General features: G+C 45.7%; 1 protein-coding gene across 1 annotated transcript in view; it reads right to left on the bottom strand.

Moving 5' to 3' along the window:
* The window catches only part of Cracdl (CRACD like), a 64,332-nt gene that overhangs the window by 30,858 nt on the left and 12,625 nt on the right, over positions 1-20,849 (bottom strand). Inside the window, 2 exon segments of the mRNA XM_050134775.1 lie at positions 2,910-3,078; positions 11,055-11,134. Coding sequence (XP_049990732.1) covers positions 2,910-3,078; positions 11,055-11,134 — 249 coding nt within the window.

The raw sequence follows: 20,849 nt of genomic DNA, 5'->3' as shown, positions 1-20,849 counted from the left end.
TAGAGCAAAACAAGCATCATTCTGTTTTCCCTGAATAGACTGTAATTTAGGCTATCATGAAGTTGACGACGTAAAGCTATTTTCTTATTTTATATTTGTTTAATTTATACATACACGAGGGTTTGCCTAGATATATGTACAACACATGCCTGCCTGGTGCCTGTGGAGGTCAGAAGAGGACATCAGACTTTCTGGAACTGAAGTTACAGATGGTTGTGAGCCACCATGAGGTGCTGGGCACTAAACCCAGGTCCTCTGCAAGAGTAGCAGCTACTCAACTGCTGAGCCACCTCTCCAGCCCCTGACACAGGACAGTTCTTCACAGAAGAAGCTAGCAAAATGCAAAATGAATGTAGAAACAGAAATGAATGCTCCAGTTTCGCAGAGGAAATGAACCGTCCACCACACTGTGAAGAGCATCAGGTGAGGGCTGGTCTAGTATCGACGCTGACCACCGAGGATCCAGAGGTCGATTGCAGCATCAGCGGATTGGAGATGCTCAAAGCGTATGGGCCTCTTGATACATCAGGGGCAGCCCAAGCTCAGCGTGCCTCTAGAGCAGTGGTTCTCAGCCTTCCTAATGCTGCACCCCTTTCATACAGTTCCTCATGTTGTGGTGACCCCACAACCATAATGCTATTTTCGTTGCTACTTCATAACTGTACATTTCACTACTGTTATGAATCGTGAGGTAAATATCTGGTATGCAGGACAGCTGATGTGTGACCCCGAAGGGTCGTGACCCACAGGTTGAGAACTGCTACTCTAGATCAACATGAGTTTCTACAGAATTAGAAGAACACAGGCTGTATCCCAGGGGGACGGAGAGCAGATGCAGAGAACAGCACGTCCTGTAGGCAAAAGGACCCAGAGGGGGCTGTCACCAACGAAGCCAGCACCAAGACACCCAGCACAATAGGCTGCCCGTGGCCTCATAGAAGTTGCTGCAGAGGCTAGTGGCTGATTCTCAGAGAGACTAAGAAAGGGTTTCCTCCTCAGTGCTGACCTTGATAATGTCATTGTTCTTTCCAGGACCTCATTGTAGCCCATCTCTAGTTACCTTTAAAGTTTTCTTTTTAATTATGTATGAGGGTGTGGAGGGGTGCACGTGAGTACAGGTGCCTGTAAGGACTGGTAGGTGTCCATGGAGGCCAGAGGGGTTGAGTCTCTTGGAGCTGGAGTTAGGCAGCTGTGAGCTACCTGCTGAAGGTGCTGAGAACCCAACTCAGGTCTCCTGTGTAAGTCACATGCAATCTTAACTAGCAACCTCCATCTTCCCTTTCTTATTAACGAATGACAATCATGTTCCTACCAGGTGCTAGCAGTCACAGATATCAACCACCCTGTCCCCATGTTCCCTGGGTTCCTATGAGAAGCATTCCCCCATGTCTATGCTCCTGTTTGAGGCTGGATGGATCACTCCCAGGCTTGTTTCTGAACACCGGGAAGTGGGGGGGGGCCATTAGAGTTCTCCTGGGGCTAGCCAGGACTGCCTTTCAGCACCTCCACAATTGTGCACAGTCTTACAAGGTACCCACGTGCCCATTCTGCTTCTAACTAGCTCTGGGAGGAGGAGGGGAGGGACTTCAAACTCTTATTTTCCATCTTCAGGCATCTAGTGCCACCAAGTGGCCAGTGTAATTTCTCCTCTTCAGAGACGGGCTGCCCTGTCCCTGTCTCCAGAGCACCGCCATTCTTTCTGATATTTTATCCCGAAAGGAGGGTGGATGTTTAAAAGACATTACAAGCTACTTCTCTTTTCTAGAGCTCAAAACATGACCGTGGGGGTAGTGGGGAGAGACAACATGGCTGTGTTGTGATGAAACACAAGTTAGAAAAATCAAAGTTTTGTCCACAAGGGCTGCCTGAATGTCTATCCCCAGTGTATCTGAATTGATTAAGCCCAGACAACCAGAAGCCACTTCTCCATCTGCTGGCCATGTTCTAGCGCATGCGCCCTTATTCGATGTCAGCGGCTAAGTTCAGTGCTCCCCACATTGTGCTCCAGTTCCTTGAGCACTCTTGGTTAAATTAAACCAGGGTCTGCATCCCAGTGCTGCCCTTTCTGCATGTGATACTAGACAGGCTCCCAGGTGGCTTGTGGCTGATTTTGCTCATTTCTGTGATGGTTCATAGCATCACCTCATACACTTAAACATATCTGGGGGGGGGGGTGCAGGTTGGTGCACAGATCCACAGTGCCCAGCTGCACGTCAGAGGGCAACCTCAGGGGGTAGTCCTTGCCTTCCAACTTGTTTGAGACATGGCCTGTTGTTGTTCACCACTGCACCTAGGCCAGCTCACGCACAGGCTTCTGGGGATTCCCGTCTCTGTCTCCCACCTGGCTATGGAAGCTCTGGAATTAGAGACCTCATAGAACCATCTCCCCAGGCCTCACGGTGAATTTACAGGTTGTTTTCAGATTTTTTTAAAATTTTGTTTTACACACATGAGGGATTTGCCTGCGTGTATTTCTGTGTGCTACATGCGCAGGTCCAGCACCCTTAGAGGCACAGGACACCTCAGAATTAAGAGTTCCGGAGGGCTGTGAGTCATAATGTGGATGCTGAGAAACAAACCCCAGGTCTCTGCAAGAGCAACACGTGCTCTTCACCACCGAGCCATCTCTCCAGCACCCGTTACTCTGGACTTTTAAATACTCACAGCACCCAGTGGGTAGCAACTGCACAATCAGGTTTCCCCCACCGTCGTCCATCCCTGTGTTTGGAAGGCTAAGAAACGCGCGCCCCACATTGAGGAACTCCCTAAGGGGATCGCCCAGGATGCAAGGAGGCCCAGGAGCCTGCCAAGCTACCAAGGCACTGGAGTAAGAGTGATGGACGTCTCCTGGGCCCAGTGCCCCCTCCTCCTTGAGGCTCACAAGCCCGAAGCACACAGAGGCAACTTACTCCAGCTCATCTTCAGAGTCGTATCCCGCCGGCCCCGACTCAATGGCAATGACCTCGCTCTTGGCCTGATTCTGCTTCCAGGTGCTGTTTCCTGTGGATGAGGGCGATTCCTTTCTCTTCTTCTTCCCAAACAACTTCTTGAAAGTTTTAAACTTGGATTTTTTCTTTCCTATACAGACAACAAGAAAGAAAAGAAAAAAGATCAGCGGGCATGTGTATTAGAGCGCAGGTGTGTGATGGGCACAGGTGTCAAGAAAGCAAGGACTCAGTGACAGAGGCACATGACCTATAAGGCCTGTGCCCCCCAAAACACATATTGGTTTCTATCTTTTTAAAAAATTAAAAGTTTGTGTGTATACATGTTTTTCCTGGGTGTATGTCTGTGTAACCATGACGAGAGCACCGGATTCCCCAGGAGTGGATTTACAGATGGTTGTGAACTGCCATGTGGGCAATGGGATCCTTTGGAAAAAGCAGTCAGTGCTCTTAGCCGCGAGCCATCTCCCCAAACTCCTTGTTTTCCATCTTTAGGATCTCAGTAAATGAGCCAAGAACGCAGGAGCATGAGCAAGGGATCAAACCCAAGCCAGCTTCCTCTCACCTGATTCCATGTTCTTTAAGTCTCTGGAATAGGCATACCATTTCATATGGTATAACGTCAATAGGCATAACGTACACATGGCAGATAAGGCAAAGGCTGGATGATAACCCAAGTTATTTTCTTAAGAACATTATTTTCCAAGGATTTGTTTTATTTTTAAAATTGTGTGTGGGAGTGGGTGAGAAAGAGGAGCAAACCATGGCTTTCCCTAGGTGAGAGGTTGCGTCCAGCCTGAGCGCCTTAGCTGTCACCTTCATTCTTACCCACAGGGCCTATCAGACCCAGGAGCCCATGACGTTGCCAGGGCAACTCAGCCATGTTCACCACTTTTCCCTTCTGCGTATGTGTAAGACAGGACAGCAAGGGGAAACTGAGTCAGAGAGCTCAAGCATGCTGTGTGACGTGGCAGAAGTTTGCAAATAAATAAGTTTACAAACGGAAGTGATTAAACGGTCAGTTAATGATCTAATGGTCCCCTGGGAAGTTCACGTGACCTTGCCTTCACCTGAGATCCTGCCAGCAAGACTGGAGCAAACGTCTCTCCACAGTGGACAACTTCCTAATGGCAGTTTTTTTTAACATCCAGTGGAAACTTCCTTTCACACCACGAAATGTTTATCTTGGGTGCAGATGGTGCTCCGTCCAGAGTTTACGCTGAAAGACTCTCAGGAGTTCTTTGCATTTGATAGGGACACCACCTGGCCTCCCGATAGTCAACAAATTATTAGGCATCCCTGGAGACCTGGACAAATAAACGACCTAACACCCAGGTGTGCTCAGGGCATGAACAGTGGGGGAAGGAGGCGGCTACGAAGAACGCAACAGCTGTGCCCTTTCCTGCCAACTGAAACGCCAGCTTCGGGCGACCTGGCACCCTCTTCTGGTCTCTGCAGGCATTGCTTGTGTACAGACTCCTGGATCAGTTTAACCACCTGAAGAGTTAATCAGCCATCTCGCTGGTTTTGATTTCTTCCTTTCCTAAGAATTGTGAGCCAGCTTCTTAAACAGATGCAGGACTGATCACTTGCCTACTTCTCCAGTCTGTTCTGTTGTTTCACTTACCGAGGGATTTATCTGCGTCTCAAGATGTCAAAGCTACTGGCAAAAATGACACTCATATGGGTGGGTGTCCGCAGGCTCTGAGGCCGTGCCTCCTTTCTCATGCCCAGGGTTAACTATTTGTACTTCCTCCTCCTCCTTCTTCCTGGGTCAACTACACTGATGACTCCCGAAGAGTCAGGCTCTTCTAGGGCTCCAGCATGCTACGCGAGCCTTACCTGAGCAATATCCCCAGGTCCAGCCCTGATATTTATTTTCTTTTAAAGGTTTGTTTGATTGAACACCTACAATTTTTTGAACCTTCCCTGCTTTGCTAATAAATACATTTCAGGAAACATTTCTCTCTAGATCTGTTAAGTTCTAAACATTACAGAAGTTTGTGTTTTCATTATTATTTGATTAGAAGTATTTTCTGGTTTCTGCGGCCATACCTTTTCAGATCTGTGAGTTCTACAAAAGTCATGTCTTCATTTCCAAGCACTTGGCAATCCACTATCTCTTTGTTATGAATTTCATTGCAGTGAAATAATGTACTCTGAATTTTGTTCTGCTCAAATCTGTTGAGACTTACTTTATGGTGTGCTGTGGGACAATGGTCTGTACCCTGTCACTTGTATTTTAAATAAACGCTGATTGGTCAGTAGCCAGACAGGATGTATAGGCAGGGCAACCAGGCAGGAAGTAGAGGTGGGGTAGTAAAAATAGGAGAATTCTGGGAAGGGGAAAGCGTAGTCTGCAGTCTTCACCCAGACACAGAGCAAGCAAGATGTGCTGCCTCGCCGAAAAAGGTATCAAACCAGGTGGCTAACACAGACAAGTATAATAATATAATAGTACCATAATATAATATAAGTTATAAGAGCAATAAGAAGCCTGAGCTACTAGGCCAATCAGTTTATAATTAATGTAGACCTCTGTGTGTTTTCTTTGGGACTTAATGACTGTGGGAAGCGGGCAGGACAGAAACCTCAATCAATAATGGTGTACCATATTGACAGTTTCCATAGGCTTTCCACAGTACTCAGAAAACAATGCATTTTCTTCTCTGTTTTAAAGATGACAACTCAGACATACCATTTTATTTTTGTTTTTATATTTTAAATCTTTATTTTTTTAAAAAATAAATTCATCCTAACAGTTTCAGAGAGCGAGAGAAATGGCTTTATTTATTTATTTATTTATTTATTTATGTCAATTTCTACTTCACAACTTTTAAGGGTGTATCAGTGGCAAACTTAGGTCTTTGACAATATCTACGTGTCTCCCTTGGTCCTGACACGCATCCTTCTCAGGACTGGCCTTCCAGGTTGGTAGTTATTTTTCTAACGAGCCACAGTTTTGTGGGTTCTACTGTGTTGTTAGGACATGGGCCACCACTTTTCCTTTTGTTCCTGTGAAGGTAGTCCTCCCTTCCTTGGACTAATTGGTTTTTTAATTTGAACTTTGGCTTTCTACATTTTTTTCCCTTTGTATTTTTACTGCCCTTTAATTATCCCTCCTAGGAGTCACTGGGTTTCTTGTATTTAATTGATTATTTTATTTTATTTTTTTGAGACAGAGTTTCTCTGTAGCTTTGGAGCCTGTCTTGTAGACCAGGCTGGCTATGAACTCACAGAGATTCACCGGCCTCTGCCTCCCAAGTGTTGGGATTAAAGGCGTGCGCCACCCCTGCCCAGCTCCATTAATTTAGTTTTATTTAGGTATGTTTGTACAAACGTAGTACCTGCAGAGGCCAGAAGAGGGTGCCAGATGGCCTGAAGCTGGAGTTTCAGGTGGCCTGGTTGGGAACCAAACTCAGGTCCTCTGCAAGAGTAGCTGGCAAATATTATTAAGCATTGAACCGTCTCTCAGATTCCTCATGGGGCGTCTTAAATCTGTGGACAGGGCTATTGCTTTGTTGTTATTTGATTTTTTAACAATCCTAGAAAATTCATGGGCATCATCTCCTCTCTGAGCCTGTGTGAATGCATGCCACTGGCTGTCACTTAGGTGTGAATGCATACTGCTGGCTATCACTTAGGTGTGAATGAATGCTTTAGACTATCACTTAGGTGTGAATGCATGCTTCAGGCCAGCACTTAGGTGTGAATGGATGCCACTGGCTATCACTTAAGTGTGAATGGATGCTTCAGGCTATCACTTGGTGTGAATGGATGTCACTGGCTATCACTTAAGTGTGAATGGATGCTTCAGACTATCACTTAGGTGTGAATAAATGCTTCAGGTGATCACTTAGGTGTGAATGAATGTTTCAGGCTATCACTTAGGTGTGAATGAATGTTTCAGGCTATCACTTAGGTGTGAATGGGTGCTTCAAGCTATCACTTAGGTGTGAACAAATGCTTCAGGCTATCACTTAGGTGTGAATGGGTGCTTCAGGCTATCACTTAGTGTGAATGAACGCTTCAGGCTATCACTTAGGTGTGAATGGGTGCTTCAGGCTATCACTTAGTGTGAATGAATATTTCAGGCTATCACTTAGGTGTGAATGCATGTTTCAGGCTATTACTTAGGTATGAATGCATGCTTCAGGCTATCACTTAGGTGTGAATGCATGCTTCAGGCTATCACTTAGGTGTGAATGCATGTTTCAGGCTATCACTTAGGTGTGAATTCATGCTTCAGGCTATCACCTAGGTGTGAATGCATGCTTCAGGCTATCACTTTGCTCCATCTTTGTCTTTTCCCATCTTTTCAACATTCCACTCTGCATTCCATTTGATTCCCTGTATGATCTTGACCCAATGCAATCTGATCTTGTTCCGAACACTGAAGTTTTACTAAGTATATTTTACTTTAAAAAATCCACTTGTTTTAAAATCTGCAATGCCATTTAAATTATTTTAAATTATGGCATCTGTAGAGCAGCAATGGTGTCCTCAATCCAGATGCAGACCACCAGTCCGTACCATTTCCTCATGCTTCCCATCCTTAACATGCAGCTGTTCATGGGTCTGCTCTTAAGAGTTCTGGGTCAAGTCACAGTGTGCAGATGGGTCACCATACATACATCACCTTTTGATTCTGGTTTTTTTCACCTAGAAACTCATTTACATTGTTAGTAGACACCAATAATGCATTCCTTTTTATTGCTGAGTAATATTTCATTATATAGATATACTTATTGTTTGGCTGACTAGCCGGACAACTTTTGGCAATCACAAATAAAGTCACTTTCAGGTTTTGTGTAAATATAAGTTTTCATTGCCCTTTGGTTAATACTTCAGCATAGGGTGTGTGTGTTTAACTATTTCTCTTTGTAACAGCCCTAGTTGTCCTGGAACTTGCTCTGTGGACCAGGCTGGCCTTGAGCTCACAGAGATCCACCTGCCTCTGACTGCTGCTGGGATTAAAGGTGTGTGCCACCACTGCCTGGTCTGCCAAAATGTCTTTCAAAATATTTTGTATTTTACAAGGAACAGCATCATGACCAGTATTTGTCAGGTTTTTTTTTTTTTTAAGTTTTTTTGTTTGTTTGTTTGTTTGTCTTTTTGAGACAGGGTTTCTCTGTAGCTTTGGTGCCCGTCCCGGAACTAGCTCTTGTAGACCAGGCTGGCCTCGAACTCCCAGAGATCCGCCTGCCTCTGCCTCCCGAGTGCTGGGATTAAAGGCATGTGCCACCACTGCCCGGCTTTTTTTAAAGTTTTAATTTAGTTTAAAGTTACAGTTTTAATTTGTATCACCTAATAAAAACAGATGCTGCTAATTTGTCCATATTCTTAGGTAAACCATCTTTAAAGTACCTGTTCAATTTTAAATTAGGCTTGTTTATTATTATTATTATTATAATTATTTTATGTCACATAGTTTAAAATGTATGCTATAATTGTTAAAAATATCTATTTATTTGTTATGTATACAGTATTCTGCCTGCATGTGTGCCTGCAGGCCAGGGCACCAGATTTCATTACAGATGGTTGTGAGCCACCATGTGGTTGCTGGGAATTAAACTCAGGACCTTTGGAAGAGCAGCCATGTTCTTAACCACTGAGCCATCTCTCCAGCCCATATGCTATATATATATTTTTAAACAGTCTGACTTAAAGTTTTCCCAATCTGTGACTTTTATTTTTATTTTCTTAATAGTGTTTTTGCAGAGAAAAGGTTTTAAATTTTGATGAGTTTCCATTTATAAAATTATCTTTTATGGACTGATGGGTCGAATCTGAGAAATCTGGTCTCACTGTAGGGGAGAAGAATGTCCTCTCCTCCTCTCTGGAAAGGGTTAGAGTCTGGCATCTGTAGCACACTTGCAGCTGTTCTGGATCATCTGTGAAGTGCGGACTGCTGCTGCCTTTTGCTTTCTTTCTCTCTCTGTCTCCTTCCTGCTCTCCCTTCTCTTTCTTCTGTCATTGATTGTACTTTATCTTATGTATAGGAATGTTTTGCCTTCACGTATGTAAGCGTACCATGTGCATACATCAGATCTCCTAAAACTGGAGTTACGGATGGTTGTGAGTCATCACGCAGCTGCTGGGAATTGAACTCAGGACCTCTGCAAGAGTAACAAATGCTCTTAACTGCTGAGACACCTCTCCAGCCCCTCTTCTCTGGTTTGTTTGTTTGGACGGGGAATCTTACTGTATACCACGCTGGCCTTGAACTTCCCATGTGGCTATGGATGACCTTCCATGACTAAACTTCCTATGTGGTTACAGATGACCTTTCATGCCCAAAGTTCCAATCTCTACCTCCCAAGTGCCCTAGTCTAGGCAGGGCAGTTGGACAGTCTTTCAAGATGACGGTGTGTTCTGCACAGGACACGGGGTGATGCCTGATCTCAGGAGCACTACTGACCCAAGTACAAGGGTCGAGGTTCTCTGGACTGTCCCACTGACGGCACAGTTTTACAGGAGGCTGACTTATCTGAGCTCCACATCCACCCCACCTTTGCAGCCCATCAAAGGGAGGCCTTCTCTTAGCCGGGTCTCCTCAGGCCCTGCATCTCGTCTTCTCCCCACCCCCTATGTTCTATCCCACAAGAAAATGAGATTCAGAGCTGGGCGGTGGTGGTGCACGCCTTTAATCCCAGCACTTGGGACGCGGAGGCAGGCGGATCTCTGTGAGTTTGAGACCAGCCTGGTCTATAAGAGCTAGTTCCAGGACAGGCTCAAAACCACAGAGAAACCCTGTCTCGAAAAACAAAACAAAACAAAACAAAACAAAACAAAAAAACAAACAAACAAAAAAAAGAAAAAGAAAATGTGATTCAACCTTTCTGAGTAAAAGACTAAAGGAAAATGTTCCCACTGATCTCTATGAGTTACTATTTTCCTTCCAACTCATTTTCTTATCTAGAATTTTCAAAATTTAGAAAAGGAAAAGTTGGTCTGATGACAGCAATTCACTTGTTATTTGAAGCAAAACTACAAAACTTAGATTCTCTCATTTTCTAAGACTGATTCCTCATGGTGACCTATGAGGGCCAAACTGGCATCTACTGAAGAGATTCATGGTGAGGAGAGTGAAATACTTATATAACAATTTCTTATTTTAAAAAGCACCAATTCAGTGTCCCGATAGCCAGTCTGAATGACCGTTTTCCCCAACTGAAGGCTAATCTTAAAATACTCTCACCTCGTATTTGGATTTATTTGGTACCTATTGAAATACGAGCAGAAAAAAAATGTTTCTAATATAAACTGAACAACCTATCTTCATATACGAAATATATATGAAATCCCAGTGTTCACTGGGGTAAAGTGTCTGCAGGTAGCACTGGGAGTTATTGCTCCTGACCTAAGTCAAAGGAAATCACTCGTGGGATTCTGAATTTAAACAAGAGCGGTTGGAGAGCTTTGCCAGCATGAGGTGAGTGAGATGGCTGAAACCCCAGGGAAATGTGCACCGAGGGAGATCAGTGGTTTTTTTTTTAATATTGATTTCACAACTGTATCAAGGCATAAGTAGCAATCCCATGGCTGGATCAGAAAGTGTTCTGAAGTGATGACTCACAGTGATGGAAGCTGGCTTCGCCGGGGCTAAGATAAAGGCCCCGTAAAAGTCGTAAGAGAAGGGTCAAAGGTTCTCTTGATGTAATTATTTTATCTGGAGGATTAGCTCGTCCTGTGCTTTACAAAACCTCCTACGTATACCTTTGGAAAGCGTTGGGTGATAAATGAATCCATTTAGCCCTGGCACCTTGGCTCTATATGTAGCTGAGCCAGGCCTTGAACTCATGATCTTCCTGCCTCTGACATCAAAGCACAGGTGCTCCGGGTGAGCCCCTGCTTCTTTGCTCTCAAGTCAAATACAGGGCCATGCTTACCTCCAGGAAAAGGAAAGGGACATTCAAAGCCCCAGCAAGAGAGCAATGCTGCCAAGTGGTGTAAACGGTAAGGCTGTCTTCCGGGAGCCAGCGTAGGGCTGGGGATATCCAAGCACACTGGGGGACTGAACACGCCTCTCCACGCAGGAAGCCACAAAACCCGGCTCCCACCAAGCAAACTCAGCCTCTCCCCAGCGCAGAGGAGAGAGGAACTCACCTGTGCCATCCTCCCCAAGGCCTTCAGCAGACTCCCGAAGCTTGACGTCCATCACCCTCGTGGAGATCATGTCCGGCTCACTAAAACCAGAAGGAAACCCGTGTTAGAGGAACGCGTGGAGCCGAGTGACCTATGAGTGCCATGGTGGTGGGGACGGCTTCTGCCTGTCTACAACTCTGGAAAGTCAGAGCCGAGGGCGGGGAGGACAGTACAGGCCAGGCTCACAGCCACATGGGGAGCAAGCAACCACAGAAGCGCCCTTCTAACTACTGATGTTCAGTTTCACAGAAAACACAACACAGAGGCAGGTCGGAGACTTTCAAAGTTCCCCTCAAACTGTGAGAAATTGTTTGTTTTTCCTCTAGCAAGTTTGGAAAATGTAGAGAGCAGAAAACACACTCATGATCCTACCAACTAAAAATAATGAACAGTTTAGCCTTTCCAACCACCTTTACACCTGTTAATCGTGCACACACACAAAGACACTTGACTTCTGATTCTTGTAGCATACGACTTGATTAAAATTCTTCCTAAGTATTACCTGAACGGCTACACAATATCTTACTATTAGTTACATTGAGCCTTCTGTTTCTGAACTTGGGGAAAATTCCAAGCGAATACAGACGTACAGTGAGCTCCACATAAAATTATCCTCCTTCACTGCACCCCACACCCGTGCCCGCTAGATCACTTCCAAGTTAGTCATCCGTTACTATTACCATTCCATCTATATGGATTCGCCTTCTTTCTAAATAAAAGTACCTGATTTCCTCATCCATAATCCTGCAACAGAAATCAGTGCTACTTAGATCCCTGCCTCCCCTACCCAACCCGAGACAGCACATTCCCTTTGTGTGCAGCAGACTCTCTCTGGGAAGCTTTTTTTAAAAAAACAAACAAACAAAACTAGGAGTGACTATGAATCCTTATACTGAAGAAAGAGAGGTTCAAATGTTTGATTAACCAACTCAGAGTTTGGCTTGCACATACGGTGAAATGGCAAGAGGAACAGAATGAACAAATCCAACAGAAGAAGAGAAGCATGCACAGGGCTCTGGGCTGGAGCTGGCACTCATATTTAAGTGGCCTTTAATATAAATGTTAGCACAGTTGTCCCCCTCCAGACTGGTTCTTTAAACCTTCTCATCATCCTCACCAGCACTGGAGACAGGTTCTCGCTATGCAGCACTAGCTGGGCTGGAACTTGTTATGTAGACCAGTCTGGCTTCGAACTCAGAGATCTGCCTACCTCTTCCCTCCTGTCTTAAAGGGCTTCTATTGCTGTGATAAAACACCATGAACAAAAGCGGAGGAAAGAGTTCATTTCAGTTTATAGTTTTACAACACAGTCCATCAACAAGAGACGTCAGGACAGAAACTCAAAACAGGACAGGAATCTGGAGTCAGCTGATGCAGAGGCCATGGAGGAACGCTGCTTACTGGCTTGCTCTCCATGACTTGCTCAGCCTGCTGTCTTATAGGATGCCAGCCCAGGGATGTCAAATACTACAACCGAGTTGAACCCCGCCAGACTAATCATCAAACAAGAAAAAGCTACAAGCTTTGCCACAGGCCAATCTGGTAGGCATGTTTTCCTAACAGATGAGGTTCACTTTTCCAAAATGACTCTAGTTTGTGTCAAGTTGACACAAAGCTGTACATTCCCGATGCTGGGATTAAAGGCATGTGCCCCACATCTATTGTTTTTTAAAAGTGTGTGTGTTTGTGTGTGTGTGTGTGTGTGTGTGTGTGTGTGTGTGTGTGTGTGTGACAGAGAAGGGGCAAGAGAGGAGGGGAGAGGTGGAGGGAGCAATCAAGTGCCTGCAGAGGCCAGAAGAGAGTGTTGGGTCCTCTGGAGTTGGAGTTACAGGCTGGTGTGAGCCATCTGCCGTGGGTGCTGGGAACAGAATGGAGTCTTCGGCAAGAGCAGTATGTGTTCTTAGTTAATTTCATCACTCAGTTCTCTGGCTGATTTCTTAAAGGCTGAAAAGAAAACCCTTTTTTTTTTAAAGCTTAGCTTCTCAATTTGCATGCAGTTTGGCTTCTCGGAAACAGCTGATGTGAACATTAGTTCTATCAAAAGCCTTCTGACGGAACATCACGTTCCTGCTCTCACTGCGCGTAGAGCGAGGCGGAGATGGCAACGGCACTTGCTCACATCGTGGGTACCGCTCTACTCCGCGTTACCACTCTCTGTGTTCATAGTCAAGGTAACAGATGACGCGACCAAAGAGGCCAGAGGTTGTGACACACCTTCCCACATCCAAAGGCCTCCAAGATGTCAGCATTGTCAGCCATCGCTGAGGTCTGCATGGCCTATTGATCAGTGGTACAACTGGAAGCCGAGGAGTTGCCAGGGGACTTGGGGTGCGAGGCTATGGAGGAAGGACCTTAGGGCAGAGGGGAGCCTGAACCTGGTGAGGGTGGGAGGAGTGATCACCCGCCTGGGCTGTTGCTGAGGTGGAAAGGAGGAAGTGCAGGGGTTTTCCATCCCTCCATCTTGGCATCAACCACAATGACCGCAAACCACACACCGAGAGTAGCATATCACCAATTGTCTCGTGCCATCCCGGAGAGCTCTGTTTTCCAGCCAGGAGAGAACACCCGTGACCTTGGCTGGTTTATCAGCTTGCCTGAGGTACTGAAGAGCGTTCATTCTGAATGCTCACACTGGCTGGGCACTCGAGTGTGCAGGTGCTTCTGAGCCACTGGGGTACGGCCACAGATGAGACCAGCGTGGTCCCTGCCTCTCTCAGGTGTTGCCCAGAGAAGGGGAGGGGGGCTGAGATGGTCCCATCTGTGCACTCTGAGATGTCCTGGATGGGATTGAGGGAAGCCAGGGAGTTCAAAGTACAGAATCTCCCACTGAGATGGCTCCGCCCACCAAACATCCCTGTGTCTGGGATCTGGCCAGCATGCCAGGGCCAAGGCTGCCAGGGACTGTCCAACTGAGAAAGGGAGTTTAAGGTTGATGAGATGTGCCGACTAACTGAGAAGAGATAACTCCTCAGAAACTGTGATGTCACCTCTGGCAGATGAAAAGTGACAATGACAGGAATTACTGAGGGTATGTATGGCCGTGTGAGTGAGCATGCATGAGCCCCCATGGGTAGATGTGCAGAGGGCACCCTGATTTTATCCCATGATCCTGGAGCAGCCCAAAGGCTCAGACCTGCTTCTCCCAAATGGAATGATGAGTCCACATAGGGCAGAGGGTCAGGAGCAGGTAGAAACAAGGGGGAAGAAGAAGGGACCTAGTTTCACCTGTGTGGCTCTTTCTAACCCCCCTAGAGGTTAATGAAGAGTACCAGGAGATGCCACAAGAGCCCGCAGACTCAGGAAGACAGCAGTGCCCAGTGATGACGGGACTCCATCGGGCAGATCTTAACACCTGTTCAGGTTTTGCGCTCCAGCTCTCTTCCCACCAATAGGAAAGGATGAAGACTTGGGTGTTGGGATGTCTTGGGGTTGCACTTGAATTCTAAAACCTACCAGCACTTGGCTCAGGCTCCCCATTTGCAAAAGATAAGCAAGAAGACCTTTAACCCAATGAGACCTGCATTAATTAATTGCTTTTTCCATCACTGTGGCGAACACCTGTCAAAAGCACCTTACGGAAGGAAGCATTTATTTCAGTTCATGGTTTGAGAGTAGAGTCCGTCATGGTGGGGAAGCCATGGCAATAGGGGTGTAAGGGAGTGGGTCACAACTGCGCTCACCCCAGGAAGCAGACAGAGATTAAGGCCGAAACTCAGCCCACTTTTTTGTCTCTGTTCTGCCTGGGGCCCCAGGCCATGGGATGGTGACACTCACATTCAGCATGGGTCTTCCCTGTTATGTTAAAACCTACTGTTTTATATTTACTGTTTATGTTTTGAAAACATACTCATAGACCCACTCAGAGGTGTGTTTCCACGGTGATTCTAAGCCCCATCAGAGATGACAGTGACGAAGAGCCACCACAGGCCCAGAAGCCAGCATACAGCAAGAGCCTGCTGAGCACTGCGGTTGGTACCACAGCTCACTCTTCACCAGGTATTCCTGTCCGTGTACAATCCTGCTCCCAGCATGCACGACTGCTGTGCCTCTGGGCAGGTGTCTCAACATGATCTTATGAAACCAAACAAATGGCTCACTTTGGGGTTACAGCTATCCATCACAGAATAGTGACACCTGAGCTTCCTAATCCTCACTCAAGCTGCTGCAGGGTAACTGGTGGGCATGTCCATCATCACAGAGCAGTGGCTGCCCCCGAGTCCACCACAGACTACACAAATGGAGAAGTGTCTCTATCACAAGAGCATTCGGCGGGGGGAAGGGGAGGGACATCACGGCTATAACAATGTTGGACCCGTGAGGGTTATGTCCCCGACTCAGTAAAGCCAAGTGGAAAGCCACACTGGGGCAAGATGTCCCACAGGAAGACACGCATTAGCCTCAAGTCACTCTCTACCTAAAGGGCCCACAACAGGCATCTGCACTCCCCACCCCCTGCCCTTGTTTTTCTGACAGCTGTTAGGTCCCTATCAAAGAAAACCTATTCTTTAGGCTAAATTTGGACTTGAAGGGCCTCCTAGGAGTTCTGATTAACTCACAAGGATGCAGGTCTCCTCCAGCCCCCTCGGCAGTGTGCAGTACTTAGTGTAATGTGGGCACCCACAGGCTCCAGCGAAGTCCCATTAATGTAGAGGGGCTGCCCTACTCCTTCTCTCCACTCTGACTGTGACCACAGGCTCCTCCCCAGCTAACAGCTAAGCCCTATCAGGAGCTGCAAATTCAACTAAAAACCCTGTACATTTGTCCACACAAAGCATACATTTCAATGTGTTCACTTTAATGTTCCAGTCCACTAAATTTACCTACCCAGTGGAAAAGTTCTGTGCATTAGGTGCAGACATCTAGGTGTGCAATTACAGATGGAAGTCGTTGCGTTTGCCCTTCAGGTCAGCTCCCACCCTGATGGATTCTTTCATGCCCTCCTGGGTCTTTTACACCACACTCCAAGACTGGCAGCAGACATCTGTCAGCCTCAGGGGAGGCTAGGTTAAAACAAAACAATAAGGCAACTGCAATCTGGTCTCCATCCACCTGTTTCCAGTATTTCCCCTCCCATGTTTTCCCCCTTCCTTCCTTCCTTCCTTCCTTCCTTCCTTCCTTCCTTCCTTCCCTTCTTTTTCTCTTCTTTTCTTCTTCTTTTTTTAAATATTTATTTATTATGCATACAATATTCTGTCTGCATGTATGCCTGAAGGCCAGAAGAGGGCTCCAGGCCTCATTACAGATGGTTGTGAGCCACCATGTGGTTGCTGGGAATTGAACTCAAGACCTTTGGAAGAGCAGGCAATGCTCTTAACCACTGAGCCATCTCTCCAGCCCCCTTTCTTTCTTTCTTTCTTCCTTCCTTCCTTCCTTCCTTCCTTCCTTCCTTCCTTCCTTCCTTTCTTTCTTTCTTTCTTTCTTTTTTTCTTTCTTTCTTTCTTTCTTTCTTTCTTTCTTTTTCCTGTTTTTTGAGACAGGGTTTCTCTGTGTAGCTTTGGAGCCTGTCCTGGCAGCAGATCTGTAGACCAGGCTGGCCTCAAACTCACAGAGATCCGCCTGCCTCTGCCTCACAAGTGCTGGGATTAAAGGCGTGCGCCACCACCTCCCAGTCCTCCTATCCTTTTTCATCCCATGGCAGGGTCCTGTATTTGTCGGGGTCTCTGTACCCACCAACTTTCATGCCATTGTCTGAAAGGGTATTCTCTGAGGAGCAGCAGCATTGTGAGCAGAAAGCTCCACGGACAGAAGGTGACTGCCAGCGTGAATTTTAAACTGTGAAAAATAATATCCTTCCACTTCAAAAGTGGGGTAGGGCCGCTGTGAATGTGGCGAGGCCCGCTTCACAGCAAGCGGGTGCAAAGGTAAGGATCAACTGTGCATTGGTATTTTGAATATTTTTAAGGCATCAAGGAGCAACCTAGAGCAGGTAGGTATTAGACTAGAATCGGTCTTGAATGAAGGCAGTGGCTGCGGAAGAATTAGTATGCACAGGACTTTAACCCCAAGGGCCCTTCAGGTCTGTGTGGTGAAGAGATTAAAGGAAGAACAGAAGGCAGGACAATCTGAGCAGGTGATCTCAGGGAGGCAAGACCTTGGAGAGAAGCGCTGACACCTAGGTACCATTTCCCACAGTTCTTGGCACCTGTGAATTGTACATACATTGGGGATGTGTCAAGGAAGGAGGCAGAAGACAACATCAGAGAAGCCGCAGAGAATGAGGGGAGATTTTCTTCTGCCCATTACAGAGGAGTTCGGGTTCACAGGTTGAGTCTCGGCAAGTGAGTGGTAGGCAAAACCAACACTCTTCAGAGAGCATAGCTGATTCCAGAGTTCCTACAATGCTTCCCCCAGTGTCTACCACAGAATCCAGATGTGCTAGTCACATACAGAAAGAGTAAAATGTGACCAATAGTCAGACTGGAAATATTAATTCACAGAGAGTGAACCCAAATGACTGATTGCATATGGAATAGACAAAGATTGGATTGAAGTTGTTTGAGGACTGAAAAAAAATGTGGAGTAAACAGAAGATTTTCAGCCTGAAAGAGAACATGAGAACATGAGAAACAGATGTAAGCCTTAAAGACAAAGGTGTCATTTCCTAAATGAAATAGTCCCTGAAAAGTATCCACAGTAGACTAGAGACAGACATCAAATAAATCATCGGAAATGACCTTCTTAGAAGCAGAAAGGAAAAGGGGCCACAAACCATGAACAGAGCATCAGTGTCCCATGGCAATGGGACTAGCAGAGCATGAGCTAACAGAGGAGCAGCTGAGTCCCAGGAGCAGGAAAGCAGTTCCCCTTCAGTAGCCAAGACGTGTGGGGCTGGAGAGAAGACTCAGCGGTCCAGAGCACCTGCCGCCCTCGCAGAAGACCCTGGTTCAGCTCCCAGCGTCCACACAGTCGTTCACAACTATGGCAACTCCATAGTTACAGTTACAAGGAGGAGCTGATGCTCTTTTCTGATCTCCGCAGGTACCAGGCAGGCACACAGTGCACATACACACATGCACGCAAAACGCTCGCACACGTTAAAGTAAATTAACCTGAATTTTAAACATACTTTATACAATGAAAACTATATGTACTATATCAATCTACCTAATTATCTCTAGATTAGTGTAAGGTATAATAATTTATTTACATTAGACACTGCTACAGAAAACGCAAAGAGATGTTCTTTAGGATACTGGGAGAGCACATCAGATTGAAACTGGTAGCTGAGGAGGAGGGCAGGAGGCAAGGAGAGATGAGGAGGAAAAGAAAGCAGAAGGAATTTAGAGACTGTGAATGAAGTACGGATGAGGCGGGAAACGTTAGGATCGTTGCTCACACGCGGGCAGAGCAGAGCCCTCAGAGTACGTAGGATGCGACCTCGTGCACTAGGGGCAAAGATGAAGACAAAGTCTTGGCAGCACTCAAAGGAGAATGACCCAGCGTAGGTAGGCAGGCAGCAATATGAGTGGCCACCAATGGATGAGACAAGGAGATGGAATGGCATCTTCAAATCAGCGAGAAAGAAGCCACGATGACCCCAGTGACCTGGTGTGTAGTCTAGAAAAGTCATCTGTCAGTGATGAAGCATATGTAAATAAATAAGTGTGTAGATAAAAATAGCTGGGAAAGTGGGAATAAGAATTTGTTCATGAAAGACATGGGGATGTCAAAGTTCTTTAGCATGGAGGAAACCAGAATGAGATTTGGTGGGGATGAAAAGTACATGGGAAAACACGGCAAGGCAACAAGCTAAAGAAAGTGATCAAGGTATGCAGATATGAGACTAAGCCTTTTAGGTGCAGTGGTAAATGAGGCCACACTGTGACAAGCATCTTGTGTTTTACATGAAGTGGTTCAGTATTAACTCTATATAGACAGTGCTATATTAAGAATTACCAAGGGGGTTGTTAAGAGCACTGACTGCTCTTCCAGAGGACTGGAGTTTGACTTCCAGCGCCCACATGGCAGCTCACAACCTTCTCTAACTCCACTGCCAGGGGATCTCATGTCTCTTCTGGCGTCTACGGTTACTAGGCATGAGTGTGGTACACAGCCATGCATGCAAGCAAAAAATACATACACATAAAATCAAATTGTAAATAAAAAGATTTAATATTGCAGCCAGTGTGGTGGCACACCTCTTAAATCCCAGCACACTGGAGGCGGAGGCAGGTGGATCTTGGTGAGTTCAAGGCCAGACTGGCCTATGTAGTGAGTTCCAGGATAGCTAAAGCTACATAGTGAGAACTTATCTTTTAAAAAGGTAATATTGCAATCCCTGAGTAAACACTACAGATTTAGTACAAGGAAGTTTCATTAAAAAGCTATAAGATAATTAAAATGGAACACTGAAACATTTAGCTAGCTTGAAAGAAGGAAAGCTAGAAAGACATCTGGAGGGTTGGTGAGATGGCTCGGTGGTGACAGGCATTTTTTTTGCTTAGATTGACAGCCTGAGCTCGATTCCCAGGCCAGCCACCATGGTGGAGGGAGAGAACTGATTCCACAAGTTGTCCTCTGACATCCACATGTGGGTTGTGGTGCATATATGTGATGGATACACACTTACACACAAATAAGTTAACAAAAACATGAATAAAAAGGAAAAAGTAATGTGGAACGAGAAGAGATAGACAAGTGGTAAAGAGACATAAACATAAAAGAAAAACATACGTAACACTTCTAAAAGAAAGCATAGGCATCTACTTTCCTGATATTAATATAAACAAAAATATCTTTATATGCATTAAAAACTCATAACAAATACATACTTTAATCTTTATCAAAATGAAATATTTCTGCTCATTAAAATTGACATTAAAAAATAGTAAAGTCAGAGGTGGGGAGGTATATGCAAAAAAAAACATGCAAAATAAACTCCCTTGCATCCAGTATATAAAGAATTCCTAGAACCAAAAAAAACTAAAAGTAGTGACTCATTTCTCGAATGCTGGTCAACTGACCTGAATGGACGTGTTGAAAGGAAGCTAGGACAGTGGCCAATAATGAAATGGTAAGTAAGAGAGAAGGTAAGACTAGGTAAACCCGGCAAGAGACATTATATAAATGAATTGTCCCAATATGAAAAGCTCGGCAGAGTCAAGGAGCGAGATAAGGGACTATTCCAGGGTAGACGTAATATATATGCTGTAGGGCCAATAACAAAAGCCAAAGTCCTGATGTTTATAATTATGGTTGTTTAAAATAATGTTCTTAGGATATACATAGTGCCTTCTCTTGGTCAGTATCAAATTGTATAAAAATGAATAGCATGGACATCCAGATAAATATTAGATGAACACTGACACAGCAAATGAGGCGAAACGTCAACCAGCAAGTCTACCCATAAACTAAGTGGGGGCATCCCAGGCCCACGTGAATCTTTTAAAGTTTGTCCCGAGAGCCAACAGAAGGTGCTGGAAGTTATTAGAAAAGAGAAAATGCGGGGATTTGAGGGTGCTGGCGTGAAGAATAATACAGTGAGCCCACACTGCTGAGAAAGGAAAGCCTGGCTCACACGGAGGAGAAGGCGACAGAAGCCGCCTCTGTGAGGGCATGGGTGTGGCTGAGCGGACAAGCCTTTACCACAGCCACTGCAAACACGGGGACTGTGCGCACAGCCTCACACACGCATGGTTAATAACAAATGAAAGATGATGACAATGACTCACAAAACAGCAAATAGAAACAGAGGGACAGAGCTAGGGGTGGGGCCAAACAAAGCCAGAGAGAGAGAGAGAGAGAGAGAGAGAGAGA

This window comes from Alexandromys fortis, unplaced genomic scaffold (genome assembly GCF_014885135.2).
Source record: "Alexandromys fortis isolate MF-2015 unplaced genomic scaffold, M_Fortis_MF-2015_v1.1 scaffold_20, whole genome shotgun sequence".
NCBI lineage: Eukaryota > Metazoa > Chordata > Mammalia > Rodentia > Cricetidae > Alexandromys > Alexandromys fortis.
The sequence above is the reverse complement of the archived record's forward strand: the minus strand, read 5'-3'. Positions and strand labels throughout refer to the sequence as shown.